Below are 14,299 nucleotides of genomic sequence, written 5' to 3'. Positions count from 1 at the left end.
AATGTGTTTTTTTTTTATTTCTTATCGATTATTTACACAATTATGTGAATTGCAGTACAACGAGATCCTTCAACATACTTGACCAATGTAAATACCAGGACAACATGTTTCTCATTTTCTTGATAAATAAAGGATTGTAGATGGTTTGCTTACTGCAGATTCTGAAATCTAGTTTTTCTATAATTGGTCGGCGTAGGGCACAGTGCTAATATCGCCAATCGCTGCTAACGTGGGAGTTCCAGAGCTAACTTTCTTGGCCACCTATCGAAAAATTAAATAGGATCAGAAACGATTTATTACTATATCAATCACTGCAATTTTTTTTTAATCTGGCAAATATCTTGTGAAATGTGTAAAGTGTTTGTGAAATCATTGGAAATATTTGAAATCTTTAATGTATTTGCCGAATCTTTGATACCTTTGTGAATTAAAAAAAAAAATTTGACGTATTTTTGAAATATTTAAAATCGTTGAAAGACTTTCCACATCGTTAATATCTTTTTATAATTGTTTCCATTTTTTTTAACCTTTATACATCTTTGTGGTATTTTTTTAAAAATATTTGTGAAATCTTTTTGAAATCCTTGACATTTTCGTGGAATTTTTGGCATTTTTGAAATCTCTAAAATTTTATAAAATTAGTTCAACTCTTCGTGAAATCTTTTGAAGTTTTTCACGAATTTGTGAAATCGTTCAAATCTTCGTGAAATTTTTTGAAAACTGACTTATTTTTTCAATCTTTTGAAATTTTTAAATCTTTCAACGTCTTTGATCTCTATTTGACATTTGGGAATTAAAAAAAATATATTTGCGAAATCTTTTTAGAACTTTTTGAAATCTTTGAAAATCTTTGATATCTTGAATTTTTTTGCATTTGTTAGACCTTTTTAAAATTTTATAAAATCTTCATGAAATTTTATGACAACTTTCAATCTTTTAACGTCTTTTATTTCGTTTTGAAACATTTGTGAAACGCTTTTATATCTTTTTGAAATTATTGTGAAATTTTTTAAATATGTAAAATCTTTTAAATATGTCCGAAATCATTAGGAATATTTGAAATCCTTCATGTCTTTGTTCGATCTTTAATACGTCCGTGAACGTTTTCTAAATCCTTGACATCTTTTTAAAATGATTTGAATATGGGAAATCTTGTAAATCTTTTTAAAATCATTAGGAATCTTTCATGTCTTTCATAAACCGTTGAAATCTTCGGCTAATTTTAAAAATCTTTTTTGGAATATTTGTGAAATCTTTTTAAATTCTTTGAAACTCTTTGTGAAATCTTTCAAATCTTCGTGGCATTTTTTAAACATTTTAACGTCTTAGATCTATTTTCGAAATTTTTAAAAATATTTGAGAAATCTTTTTACAACTTTTTGACATTTTTGAAAATCTTTGATATCTTAGTGAAATTCTATGCATTCTGAAATCTTTGTAAAATTTGATGAAGTCTGATTTATTTTTGAAATCTGTAAAATATTTTGATTTTTTAAAATCTTTCAACGTCTTTGATCTCTTTTTGAAATGTTGGTGAAATGATTTTACATCTTTTTGAAATCATCGTGAAATTTGTTAAATGTGTAAAATCTTTGAAATCTTTGTGAATGATTTGGAACATTTGAAATTCTTAATGTCTTTGTTAAATCTTTAAAGCCATCGTGAAAAATTTTTAAATCCTTGAAGCCTTTTTAAAATCCTTTGAATATAGAAAATCTTTCAAAACGTTTTGAAAACATTTAAAAACTCATTAGGAATCTTTCTTGTATTTCTTGAAGCGTTGAAATCTTTTGAAATCTTTTTACAACTTTTTGACATCTTTGATATCTTCGTGGAATTTTTGAATTTTTAAATCTTTATAAAATTTGATGAAATCTGACTTATTTTTGAAATCTTTGTAAAATCTTGTGAATTTAAAAAAATTTTTTAAAGTCTTTAATCTCTTTTTCAAATCATTGTTAAATATTTTTACATTTTTTTTAAATCATTAGGAAATATGTTAAATATGGAAAATCTTTTAAATCTTTTGGAAAACATTTTAAATCATTTACTTATTTTAAAAATTATTTTTGAATATTTGTGAAATCTCTTAAATTTTTGTGAATTCTTTGAAAGTTTTTGTAAAATCTTTCGAATATTCGTGAATTTTTTTTACATCTTTTTGAAATCATTGAGGAATTTTTTAAATATGTAAAATCTTTGAAATCTGTGAAATCATATGGAATATTTGAAATCTTTGACGTATTTTTAAAATCTCTGGAATATGGCAAGTCCTTTTAAATTTTTTTGAAAACATTTTAAAAACATTTAAAGCCATTTAATTATTTTTAAAATCTTTTTTTGAATATTTGTGGAATCTCTTGAAATTCTTTAAAAGTTTTTGTGAAATGTTTCAAATCTTCGTGAAATTTTTGTATTTTTATATCTTTTGGAAATCTTTTCAAATCCACGGAAATCTTTTGAAATCTTAGATATTTGAGTGAACTTTTTATGGAGTCTTTTTAATCTTTTTGAAATATTTCATGTCTTTCTAAAATACTTGATAACTTTATGAAAGTTTTTGAAATCCTTCATTGACTTTGTAAAATGTGTGATATCTTCGTGAATTTTTTACAATTTAAAAAAAATTTGTTATGTCTTTTTTAAATCATTGTAAAATATATTGAAATCTTTGACAATTTTCTGAAATCTTTCTTAAGCCTTTGATTTATTTGTGGAATTTTTTGAAATCTGACGTCTTTTTGAAATTTATGTTAAACATTTGACATCTTTGCAAAATTTTTTGAAATCTTATTGTAATCTTTTGACATTTTTTCGAAATCTTTGAAATATGCAAAATTTTTATGAAATCATTTGAAATCTTTCACGTGTTTGTGAAATCGTTGTGGTATCTTTTAAAGTCCTTTGACATCTTTGACGCCGTTTTGAAGTTTTTGTAAAAGTTGTTTAAATCATTGTGAAATCTCTTTAAACCATTTATATCTATTCGAAATCCACTGAAATCTTTTGAAATTTGAGAGATTTTTGTAGAATCTTTTAAAATTTGTTTAATCTTTTAAAATCCTTGATGTCTTTATTCAATCTGTGACACCTACGTGAATTTAAAAAAAAATCTTTGATATCTTTTTAAAATCTTTTGAATATGTGAAATATTTTAAATTATTTAAAATCTTTCATACGTTTCATAAATATTAAATATCTTTGTGGAATGTTTTATATCTTTGCGAATTTTTTTTTAATCTGTGGAAAATGTAATGTTTTTGAAATCTATTTTTATATCCTTTTGACAATTTTTTTATCTGTTTGGAATCCTTGAAACCATTGTGAAAACATTCGAAATAATTTTTTTTTAAATCTTTGAAATCTTTTTTAAATTTGTCACCTCTTTCTTAAATCGTTGATATCTTTGTGAAATCTTTCGAAATCTTTTAAATAATTTGAAATTTTTTATATCTTCTAGAAATTGTTAAAAATCTTTGAGGTCTTTTTGAAATACTTGTTAAGTCTATAAAATAGTGGACATTTTTCTGATATCTTTATAAACTTTTTAAATCTTTCGACCTCTTTGATGTTTTTTTTTTAAATTCTTTTAAAAAGTCTTTATAAAATCTTTCAACTCTTTGTGAAATCTTAAATCTTTAAAATCTGGTGTACCCTCAAAAGTCGAGTAGTCAGCCCCTCGTACTATAATAACTAATTACCAAATTCATCTTCAGTGGATTCGAAGTATCATAATTAATAAAATTCAACTATTAACTTTAAAATACTCAAACAATTTTCTTACATTCTTAACGTCGGAAGCCGTAATTTTGTCTATTTCAGCAACCAGAGACGCAGGTGTTACAACTCGTCCCTTCAATAAAGCTTGATGGCTAAGATTTTCTAATTGACTTGTGGAACAATCCGTTGCAGCTAAAACCGACGTTTTTAATGCCGCCTTACCTCGGCAAATGTCAGCATCAGTTAAATTAGCAGACTTCAGCCATTTATAAGCAGCTTTCGTAGCCTGCAAGGAAACAGAAAATTCAAGTCAAACTCAGGATTTAAGGGAAACCAGCCTCCTGTCGCCGAGAGTTGAAAACGGCCATGCGGCGGCGCTAGTAGTAACTTTATTCTAGTTGTTCTGAAGCTTATATGACTTCTGTCATGCTGAGCCGATACAAACTCTTAAAAAAATATCAAGAAAACGGCTTATTTATGTAATTACTGTGAAAATGACACGATGGATTTTTCTAATGATGTTTTTCTGTTTTTTTTTCTTTCTATCGAATCATTTACATTAATTATCGCTCCAGTATGAAAATCAGGTTATAAAAGTGAACTCAGAGAACACCCGAAGACAAATAATAAAAGAGAAGCTTTTTAATAATTATGAAAGATTTGAGGAGAAATAGTTTCGCTTTTATTTTCAAAGAATAATGTCAAGTTTTAAAGATTTTAAAATGTGGGTTAAAAGAATATGGAAGACTTTTAGACAATTTTCTCTTATTTTTCAAGATTTACAAATTTTTTAGGTAAACTGAATTTTATCAGGGTGTGAAAAAAAGTTCCTAAAATTCATGGGGAATTTTTAAATGATTGTTTTGTAAGGAATTTCAAGAGATACTCGAAAAAAGATCACCAAAAATTTTGAATTATTTCCTAAAATCATCAAAAAGTGTAAAAGATTTTAAAGCAAAATTTTGCAAGTTTGCCATATTACATAATTTTAGAAAGTTTAAGAGGTATTCAAAAGTTTTAAAATGATTCAAAAATAATTCAATCTTGTAAAGATTTTTAGAAAGTTTCACGAAAATGAAAGACATTTTGTCAAGTTCCTAGAAAAATTAAAATAATTTTTTATTTCGGAAAATTAATTTGAAGAGATTATTTAAAAAGATTTTAGAAGATTTCAAAAGTATTCAAAAGAAGAATCCGAAAGATTATAGGGCAATTTTTTTAATTTTACAAAATAAATAAAAAATGCAAGAACAATTTAAATCATTTTTAGAAATTAGAAGATTTAGAAGGTCTGACAAGAATGAAAAAAAAAAGAATTTTTCTTATATCCGTGTGCAAATTTTAAATAATTTTTTATTTTGAAAAATGAACTTTAAGAGAAAATTGAAAAATGTTTTCAAACATAACAAACGATTTCCTAAAATTTCTAAAAATAGCTTAGAAAATTTTTAAGCAAAACGTTTCAATTTGGTAAGATTGCAAAATAAAAACGAACAAAAATTGGGTAAATTCAAGAAATATTTAGTAGAACTTAAAAGAATTTCGAAAGTTTTCAAGAGAATAAACAAATTTGCCTAAAATTGCTGGGCAAATGTAGAAGATTTTAAGGTAATCTTTTGAAAATTTGGAATGATATTTGTAAATTTTAAGAAAAATCCGTGTCAGTTAAAAATATTTTCAGGAATTTAAGACGTTTTAAATAGATTAAAAATATTTGAAAACTCAGAAAGATTTCCGAAAATGTATCAATTATTTCTTGATTCCTTTGCAACTTCTAAAAGTTGTAAACATCCTTTAAAAGGATACGAATTTTTCATAATATTTCGCAAAATCCTATATTATGAAAAAAATTCTTTAAAATCTTCTAGATTCTTTTTTGACAATTCTGAAATATTTAAAAATCTTTTAAATTTTCTCAAGAACGTTATGAAAATTATTTTTACATAAATTTAAAAACAAGGTGATAATACTTATTTTCTTCTCAATTCTCAGAGTTTAATTTCAGCATGGATTTATTATAGCACTTCGAAAAATAATTTTAGATTAATTTGAGTGTTATCAAAGATGAAAAAATATTCGTTAATGATCTTTCTTTAAGAGTGACATACACATTTTTAAAACTATTTTAGCTTCGTTACAAAGTCCAATTGATTAAAAAAATATCACACTTAGGAGCTCGTTATTCCAGTGTAATAGAAAACAATATTTTAAGATTTAACATAATCCTTGTTTCTCATCTATATAGATATAATAATTATATTTATTATATAGCAGCATTATATTTTATAACTGCAATATAAAAAAATTCGTTCTTCATCACTATATTTAAAAGTGTTTGAATATCCGGGACTGACACAAAGTAACGAAAAAATGAATAACAAAATCATAAATTCGCAAGAAAAAGACACTGCCGAATTATAAAATAAATTAATTGTTAAATTCCCATAAATATTTCTATTCCTTAAATTTAAGTTTGACCAAATTTAAATTTTGCCGAAAATAATTAATAAATTATTCATTAATGATTAATTAAATTGTTTGTCTTATTTATAATGATATTAATAGCTCAAAAATTAATAATCAGTGAACTATTTTCAGCAGTTCTAAATTTCGAGAATTGAAATATTTGTGGGAACTTAAAAATTCGTTATTTTACAAATCGGTCTTGAATTCGGTGAATTTTAGTGCTGGATATTTTTAAATTCGAGATTTTATTTTTTGTCAATTAAAGATCTTGTCGTTATTTAAAATTTGGAAAATTTTATGATTTGATAATAATAAATATTTTTGGCATTTTTTTCATTCATTTGTGTATTCGTTATATATTTTTAAATTATTTTTTATAAGTTCTGAATATCCATAAAATTTGTTTGTTTGTTTGAATTGTGTCAATTATGCCGCTTTTTCCTATATTAAAGAAAATAATACGTAAATAAATAAGTCTAATTTACTACCTGACTCTACATTATGAAGAAAGAATGATTTCAAAGGGTTTTTCATATTTATTTTGTAATTTTTATGCATTCTTCCTATAGTACTGCATGGTTTTGTATAACAAAGTCACTACTAGCGCCGCCTCACGGCCGTTTTCAACTGTCGTGACACATTTTTTGCATTGGGCAGCACAGTGAAAGCACCCCCCTGAGAGAAACCGACCATTACTGGGACAACGTAAAAAGTATGTCTAATACTGGAAAAATAATGAATATCGTTGAGTATATTTTACAGTCCAACATAAATCATAAAAATAAAAATTTTCTGCAGAACTTTTATAGCCTTGTTATTGATTAAATTTTCTATAATAACAGAAAAAGTAATGTTTTTCACATTTTTAATAAGTTTAAGAATAAAATTCAATATCGATTTACTTGAAAATTAAACTGTTTGGTTTTAAATTAACTTTTCTGTTGAAATTTTATATTTTCAAGTTAAAAATATAACTGTTTTGAAGAAACCTCATTTTTTTAAAATTAATTCAACTGCTTTCAATTTTTAACTAAAATCCTTTTTTGGTTAAAATATCAACTATTATATTTTTTGATAAGAATTCACCTTTTTTGTTTAACCTAATACTTCCATTTTCTAAAAATTGTTGAATATTTTAAAATAAAAAAGAATAGTTTTCAACCAAAAAAGATTAATTCTTATGAAAACAATGTAATAGTTTATATTTCAACCAAAATATTTTGTAATTATAAATTAAAAATAGTTAAATTCATTTAAAAACTGAAAGAATTTTCACCCAAACAGTTCGACTTGTAACCAAAAAAGATAAAATTTCTACCAAAAGAACAAATATTTCAACCAAATTGTCGAATTTTCTACCAAAATAATATAATTTTCAAACTCAAAAATATTAATTTTCAAAAAAAAAAGTTAATTTTCAACCAAATAAATTATTTTTCTATCAAATAATTGAATTTTAAATCCAAAAACAAGAGTTTTCTACATACAGTTATATTTTTAACTCTAAAATATTAATCGTCAACAAAAAAGTTAATTTACAACCAAACAGTGGAATTTTCTAGCAAAATTCCACTGTTGAAGCTTCAACCTAAACAGATTAATTATCAACCGAACAGTTGCATGTTTGCTTAAGAAAGATGAAATTTGACATAAAAAAGATAAATTTTCGAATCAAAAGACGAATTTTCAACAAAATAGTTGAAATGCTAATAAAAGAAGACTTTACAGTCAAGAAAGAACAAAAATGTCAAACAAACTATTTAATTTTCCAGTCAAAAAGGACCAATTTTCTACAAAATAGTTATATTTTTTACCAAACGGGATGAGTTTTTAACAAAACTATTTAATTTTCAAATGAATAATGACTTTTTGAAAGTAAATAATTAAATTTTCAACCAAATAACATTTTTATCCAAAAAATAATTTAAATTGTCTAAAAAATTGTCTGCATACTTACTAATTTTTATTGAAAATTTTACTTTATGAGTCAAGCGTGAAGCTTATAAGCAATATGTTCAATATTAATTAATTTAATTTAATAAATAATTTAATAAAAGCTAGAAACATGAAAAATTTACGATTTTATTTTATTTGTAATTTTGATACACCTGCATGTTCTTTAGATTATTTTTTTCAAATTTTTAATTATTTATTCAGAAGTTTTAAACATCCTTTAAAATGATTCCAATTTTTCCTAATTTTTTTAAAATTCTGCCTGATTAAAAAAATTTCCTTAAAATATTCCACATTCATTTTTGATAATTTTGTAAATCTTTCTAAATCTTTTTGAATATTCACTTAAAATTACCTTTTCAAAACAAAAAATCATTTTTAATTTTCATACGAAACGTTTTTTGTTCATCTGAAGCCTTTCAAAATTCTTAAAAAGCTTCTAAATTTTTTGTTCGAAATCTGCCAAAAACGGTACCTGTAGACACTTTGTTTACTTATTTTAAATCAGTTCAAATTTTTAATTAAATTCGAATTTTTTCAAAATTTCTAAATATTTTATCTACTTACTTGAATTTTGTATAAGAATAATATGTATTCAATTGTTATTTATACATCAAAATTCAACAATGTGACTTACAAATTAAATTTTTTAAATAGAACAATTAAAATTGTGTCATTGAAAATTTATTTTTTAATATTTAAATATAATTAATGATTTTAGATAGTAAAATATTCAGTAATTTTTCCTGATTAAAAAATTTCAAATTTATCGTTTTATAAATTATTGAAAGCTTTTAATTATGAATATATTATTTTGAACTTATATTAAAATTGAAAATAGTTTATAAAGTTTCAATCCGGAGTCTTCATTTGTTTAACTAATAAGACTTTCCAATTGAAATAGTTTACATAATTTTTAACGTTAGAAACAAGAAATTCTAAAATTGCGAACTGATTCCGAATCGTCTTGTAAACTCAATTATTATTCATTTTTTAAATATCAAAGAAAAGTTCAATTTTGAAATTCATTATGAATTTATATTCATAGTTGATCAACTGAAAATGTGTTTCATCTGAAGTCGTCTATTTCAAACGCTTCTCATTTTCAATGGCTCAAGTCTTTATAACTGCATTTTAAAATTCTTTAAATTAAAATGTACATTTGAAAATTAAAATCTAAAATGAAAAATTTTTTAACGTGAAGATTTTCGAAATACGCATTCTAAACTGAATGATATCATAATTGAAACAGATAAAAATTTAACTAATAAATTTTAAAAAAACGGCTGAAATCACAGTTAAAACGATTTTTTTTGTCTATAATTTGTAAAATACCCCGGTAAAAATATAAATTCAATGTCATTTCCCGGTCTAGCGGTCACCCTGGAAATTTAGGATGTAAAATACCTACAATCAATTTCAAAAGTTGCTGTTAAATAAACTGTTTCAACCCGAATTATTTTTTTCTGAAATGTGCTCAGAACCGTCCATCAAGATTTACAAAAATTAATAGTAGATATTATTTAGTCGATTTTGTAAAGTTAAAAGAAATATTAAGTAAAAAATAAGTTTAAAAAATATGATTAACAAGAAAAAAGTAACTTTAAAGAAAATAGTTACATTTTCAAAAGTGATGAATTTCCAAATAAAATCGTAAATATTTAAGTGCAATAGTTCCATTTTAAAGCAAAAAGGCGAATTTTTAACGAAAATTCTGAATCTTCAACTGGAACACTTGAATTTTCAACCAAAACGATGAATTTTTAACCAAGATTAATTTCAACAACAAAAAATTTAATTTCTATCAAAAAATACATTTTTTCAACAAAATACATGAATTTTTAACGAAATAGTTGTATTTTTAATTGCAGAAGACAAATTTTGAACCAAATAGTTGAATTTTGAACTAAAAAACTTATAATTTTCAACCGAAAATGGAATAGTAACACTTATAGTAAAAAAAAAAATTATAATTTTGCACAAAACATAAGAGTTTTCAACCAAAATAATGAATCCAATTTAAATAATTAAATTTTTAAACAAAAAAAATTAATTTTCACAAAAAAAGATGAATTGTCAACCAAAACTTAAATAATTAAATTTCAAGTTAAAAAATATATTTAACCAAGCAGTTGTATCTTCAACTACAACTTTTGCATTTCTAATTAGAATAAGTTGCATTTTCAGTTGATGAATATTTCAGAAATTATGAATATTTAACTGATATACTTGAATTTTCAAAAAAAAGGTAATTTTTTCAACAAGAACATTATTTTTCAGATAAAAATATTAATTTTCTTCAAAAAAAAATTTTTTTTTCAACAAAATACATGTTTTTTAAACGAAATAGTTGAATTTTTAATTAAAGAAGACAAATTTTCAAACAAATAGTTGAATTTTGAACTAAAAAAAGTTATCATTTTCAACAAAAAATGGAATAGTAACATTTCTAGTAAAAAAAAATTAACTAAAAGAAACAAGAATTTTCAACTAAAACAATGAAACTTAAACTGGAAGTTAAATTTTGAAACAAACGAAATTAATTTGTACTAAAAAATATAAATCAACCAAGAATTAAATAATTAATTTACAAGTTAGAAATATGTTTAAACTAACGGATAAATTCTCAACTACAACTGTGGAATTTTCAATTGGAACTAGTTGAATTTTCAGTTTAAAAAATTGCTTCCAACAAAAAAAAAACTTAAAAAAAAGTTACATGTTCAAAAAAGTAATGAATTAAAAAATAAAATCGTAAATATTAAAGTGGAATAGTTCAATTTCAAACCAAAAAGGCGAATTTTCAGCTAAAATTATTAATCTTTAATTGGAATACTTGAATTTTTAATCAAAAAGATGAATTTTTAAACAAGAAGATTAATTTTCAAATAAAAATATTAATTTTCTACCAAAAAAATACATTTTTCAACAAAATACATTAATTTTTAACGAAATAGTTGAATTTTGTACACTTAAAAATTAAATTCTAAATTGAAAGATTGATTGAAGTGGAGGATTTTCGAAATACGCATTCTAAATTGAATGATATCATAATTGAAAAAGATAAAAATTGAACTAAATAATTTTTAAAAAACCGGCTGAAATCACAGTTGGAAAGATTCTTCGAAGAATTCTCTAAATTTCTATTTGGGTTGATTTTATTTTTAGAAATTGAGAAATAATACAGTTATTATTGTTATAAACAATCATAGTTTCAATTTTAATTAAAAACACCCAAATATAATTGTAAAGAACCCTTCAGAGAATAAAATGAGGCCTTGATCATTGGGATTAAATAAAAATTGTACCCTTTCCCTAAAGAGAAAGGAAAAACTTAACCTTTAAATAACCACTGTTAAATAATCAATTTTAACCTGAATTATTTTTTTCTGACGTGTGCTTAGAAGCCTCCATCACGATTTACAGAAATTAATAATAAATCTTTTTTGTCGATTTAATAAATTATTTCAACCCTTAAAGGGCACACATCCGAAAAATTACATAAAGAGCATAATGAGTGTTTTACACCCAAGGGTATTCAAACGTGTGCTGTGTCGACGAAATTGCATATTTTTTTACAAGAAAATCAATTAATGATGTTTAGTCTATCTATTTTAAGGAGAAAAAGGTTCCATAACAGTTTTTAAAATTTAAAGTAGTTAAAAAAATCCTTTTTGGAAAAAAAATAAAAAATGACTTCTTTCACTTTAACATTCATAACTTTTTAAGTTTTTGATATTTTTACCTAACATTTTATCTGAATACTTCCGAGATACGGAGTTTCAAAAATAAATGAGTCTAATAGTGTTTGTTTCAAAAAAGGTATTTATTCTGAAAAATAAAAGTTTCAATTCAATAAAAAATTAAACACCGTACTTTGCGTGATGAAACGATTTTATTGATCCTAAACTGCGTATAAAAATGATTAAAAAAACAATTATGTGAAAACGACATAGAAAAATAAGGGTTTCCTGTCATTTGTTAATCTGGCGCCAAATGTTCCATTTTCTTGAATTTGTTACGTTTTGCTTAAGCTCAAATAAGTCTTTGGGTGATATACACCCAGTATGCCCTTTAAGAGTTAAAGATAGGCAACTTTTGAGTTTGCTTGTACGTAATGTACATCCTTAATAATGTATTTTATGTTCTAATCGATCAAAATAATGTATTAGCAACTCATTAATGCGGTTTTTGTACCGAAAAATTACAATTCACCATTTTAAAATTGTTTTTATGTGGGTTAAGCTTTTCGCAACTGTCCCAGGAATGGTCGTTTTACCTTAGAATTTCTCGGAATACTTTGCAAACCATTCAAAAAAAAAAATCCTTACCGTTCCTGCGATATTGGGAGGTGCCTGGAGGACAAAGCCAAAAAGGCCAGAATCAGTATAGCTTGCATTAAATGCAGTTACAGCAAAGGGATCTGAACCTGCTGCAGAAGCGACAGCTTTGGTCAGAGGAGACGGACTGGATCCCCATTTGACACTGGGTCCTGTGCCAGCCGCATTTTTCAATATTGCAAATGCCAGGGCATCCTTTTCTTTGTCAAGGCCTGACCCCTCGACAGCAACTGCGACCGTAGCGATTGGCGAATTACGCTCTTTTCGCGCGTCACCGCCACAGTACTTGGAGGCTGCCGTTGAACTCTCGGTTGAACTGACATTCAAGCCGGTAGCGAAGGAAGCTAATTCCGAGCCTGAAATTCCAGTTCCTACGACTGCGCACCTAGATCCCGAGAACCAGGTGGAAACGAAATGCTGTAGCTGAAAGTTCAAGAGAATTTCTCATTATTTCATCAATCAAATTTTCCTATCTGAAAACAAAAGTGATGTTTTATACATTAAATTTGAAATTCGGAAAATTAAATCTACAAATAATGCATTTCAATAAGGCCTAATAAATGTTTGAAAATATTATACATGATTCACGTTAGTGATTTTCGAAGGAAATTAGTATTAGAAAACAAATTTGAATATAAAATCATAAAATTTCAGACTTAAGATTATTATAAATTGTAAGCTGCGTTCATTTTTTTTTACCGACAAAATAAGCATTTTTAAACATAAATTATCATCAAGATTCCTAGTTTTCATCCCTTTTAGTTTACGATAGAGTTTTATACAGAGAATTGGCATTTTAAAAGAAATGTCATCATTTGAACAAGATTTAGAATCTTTAAACAATTTTGGATCATGTTAGGTTTTTTCGCCGGCAATTGGTATTTTTAATAAATAAAAAAAAAAAGATTTCGGTGAAGAATCACAAATTTTAACAAATGCAGGTTTTGTTAGTACTTAAAACAAAAAATTTGCGTTTCATAATAAAAATTATTATATTTTGAACAAGTTTAAGAATCTTTTAACCATATGATTAATGATTATGTTAGTATTTCTCGTCGGAATTTTTTTTTTTTTTTAATTCAAAGAAAATGCACGTATTTAACCCTTTTAGGTTATGTTATCGTCTTACATATAGAATTAGTGTTTTGTAATAAAAATTATTATATTTTGAGGAATATTTAGAATCTTTTAAGAATATTATTAATGATTATGCTAGTATTTTTCGTCGGAATTGGTATTCTTGATTAAAGAAAAGTAGATTTCAAAGAGTATTCACAGCTTTTAACCCTTTTTGGGTTACGATAGAGTTTTTTTTAGACAAAATCGGTATTTTAAAATAAATATTGAAAATTTTAATTTTTAAATAAATAACAAGATTTAGAAGCTTTACACAATTTTTGAGAATATTAGTAGTTTTTGTTGGAAACTGGTATTTTTAATGAAAAAAATAAATATATAAATAAAGAAAAAAGGATTTCGATGAAGAATCACAAATTTTAACAAATTTAGGCTATGCTATAGCCAGCGTGGCCGCTGGACCGGGGAACCGGAAAATGACAGTGAATTTATTTCTTGACCGGGAATTTTACAAATTTTTCAGAAGAAAAATCTGTCCAAATTCGATTTCAAAAGTTTTTAAAATAATTAGTTGAATTGATATCTTTTTAAATTATGATATCATTCAGTTTATAACGTGTAACTCGAAAATCTTTTACCTGAAAAATTGTACGATTAAACGAACTTACCTGAAGTGAAGTTCAATCGAAATTATGCAAATACGTCTCGTCCGAATAGATCAATTGTAGTAACGCTAGTTGCTC

The 14,299-nt window shown here is 24.8% G+C and overlaps 1 protein-coding gene across 1 annotated transcript in view; it reads right to left on the bottom strand.

Moving 5' to 3' along the window:
• Positions 1 to 6: 6 nt before the first annotated feature.
• LOC117171064 (cytochrome b-c1 complex subunit 2, mitochondrial) overlaps positions 7 to 14,299 on the bottom strand; it is a 32,142-nt gene continuing 17,849 nt past the window's right edge. The window contains exons 5-7 of the mRNA XM_033358113.1: positions 12,471 to 12,902; positions 3,785 to 4,006; positions 7 to 261 (exon numbers count right to left, since the gene is read on the bottom strand). Coding sequence (XP_033214004.1) covers positions 178 to 261; positions 3,785 to 4,006; positions 12,471 to 12,902 — 738 coding nt within the window. The 3' untranslated portion in view covers positions 7 to 177. The remainder of the gene's footprint in view (positions 262 to 3,784; positions 4,007 to 12,470; positions 12,903 to 14,299) is intronic.

This window comes from Belonocnema kinseyi, chromosome 4 (assembly GCF_010883055.1).
Source record: "Belonocnema kinseyi isolate 2016_QV_RU_SX_M_011 chromosome 4, B_treatae_v1, whole genome shotgun sequence".
Taxonomy (NCBI): domain Eukaryota; kingdom Metazoa; phylum Arthropoda; class Insecta; order Hymenoptera; family Cynipidae; genus Belonocnema; species Belonocnema kinseyi.
The sequence above is the reverse complement of the archived record's forward strand: the minus strand, read 5'-3'. Positions and strand labels throughout refer to the sequence as shown.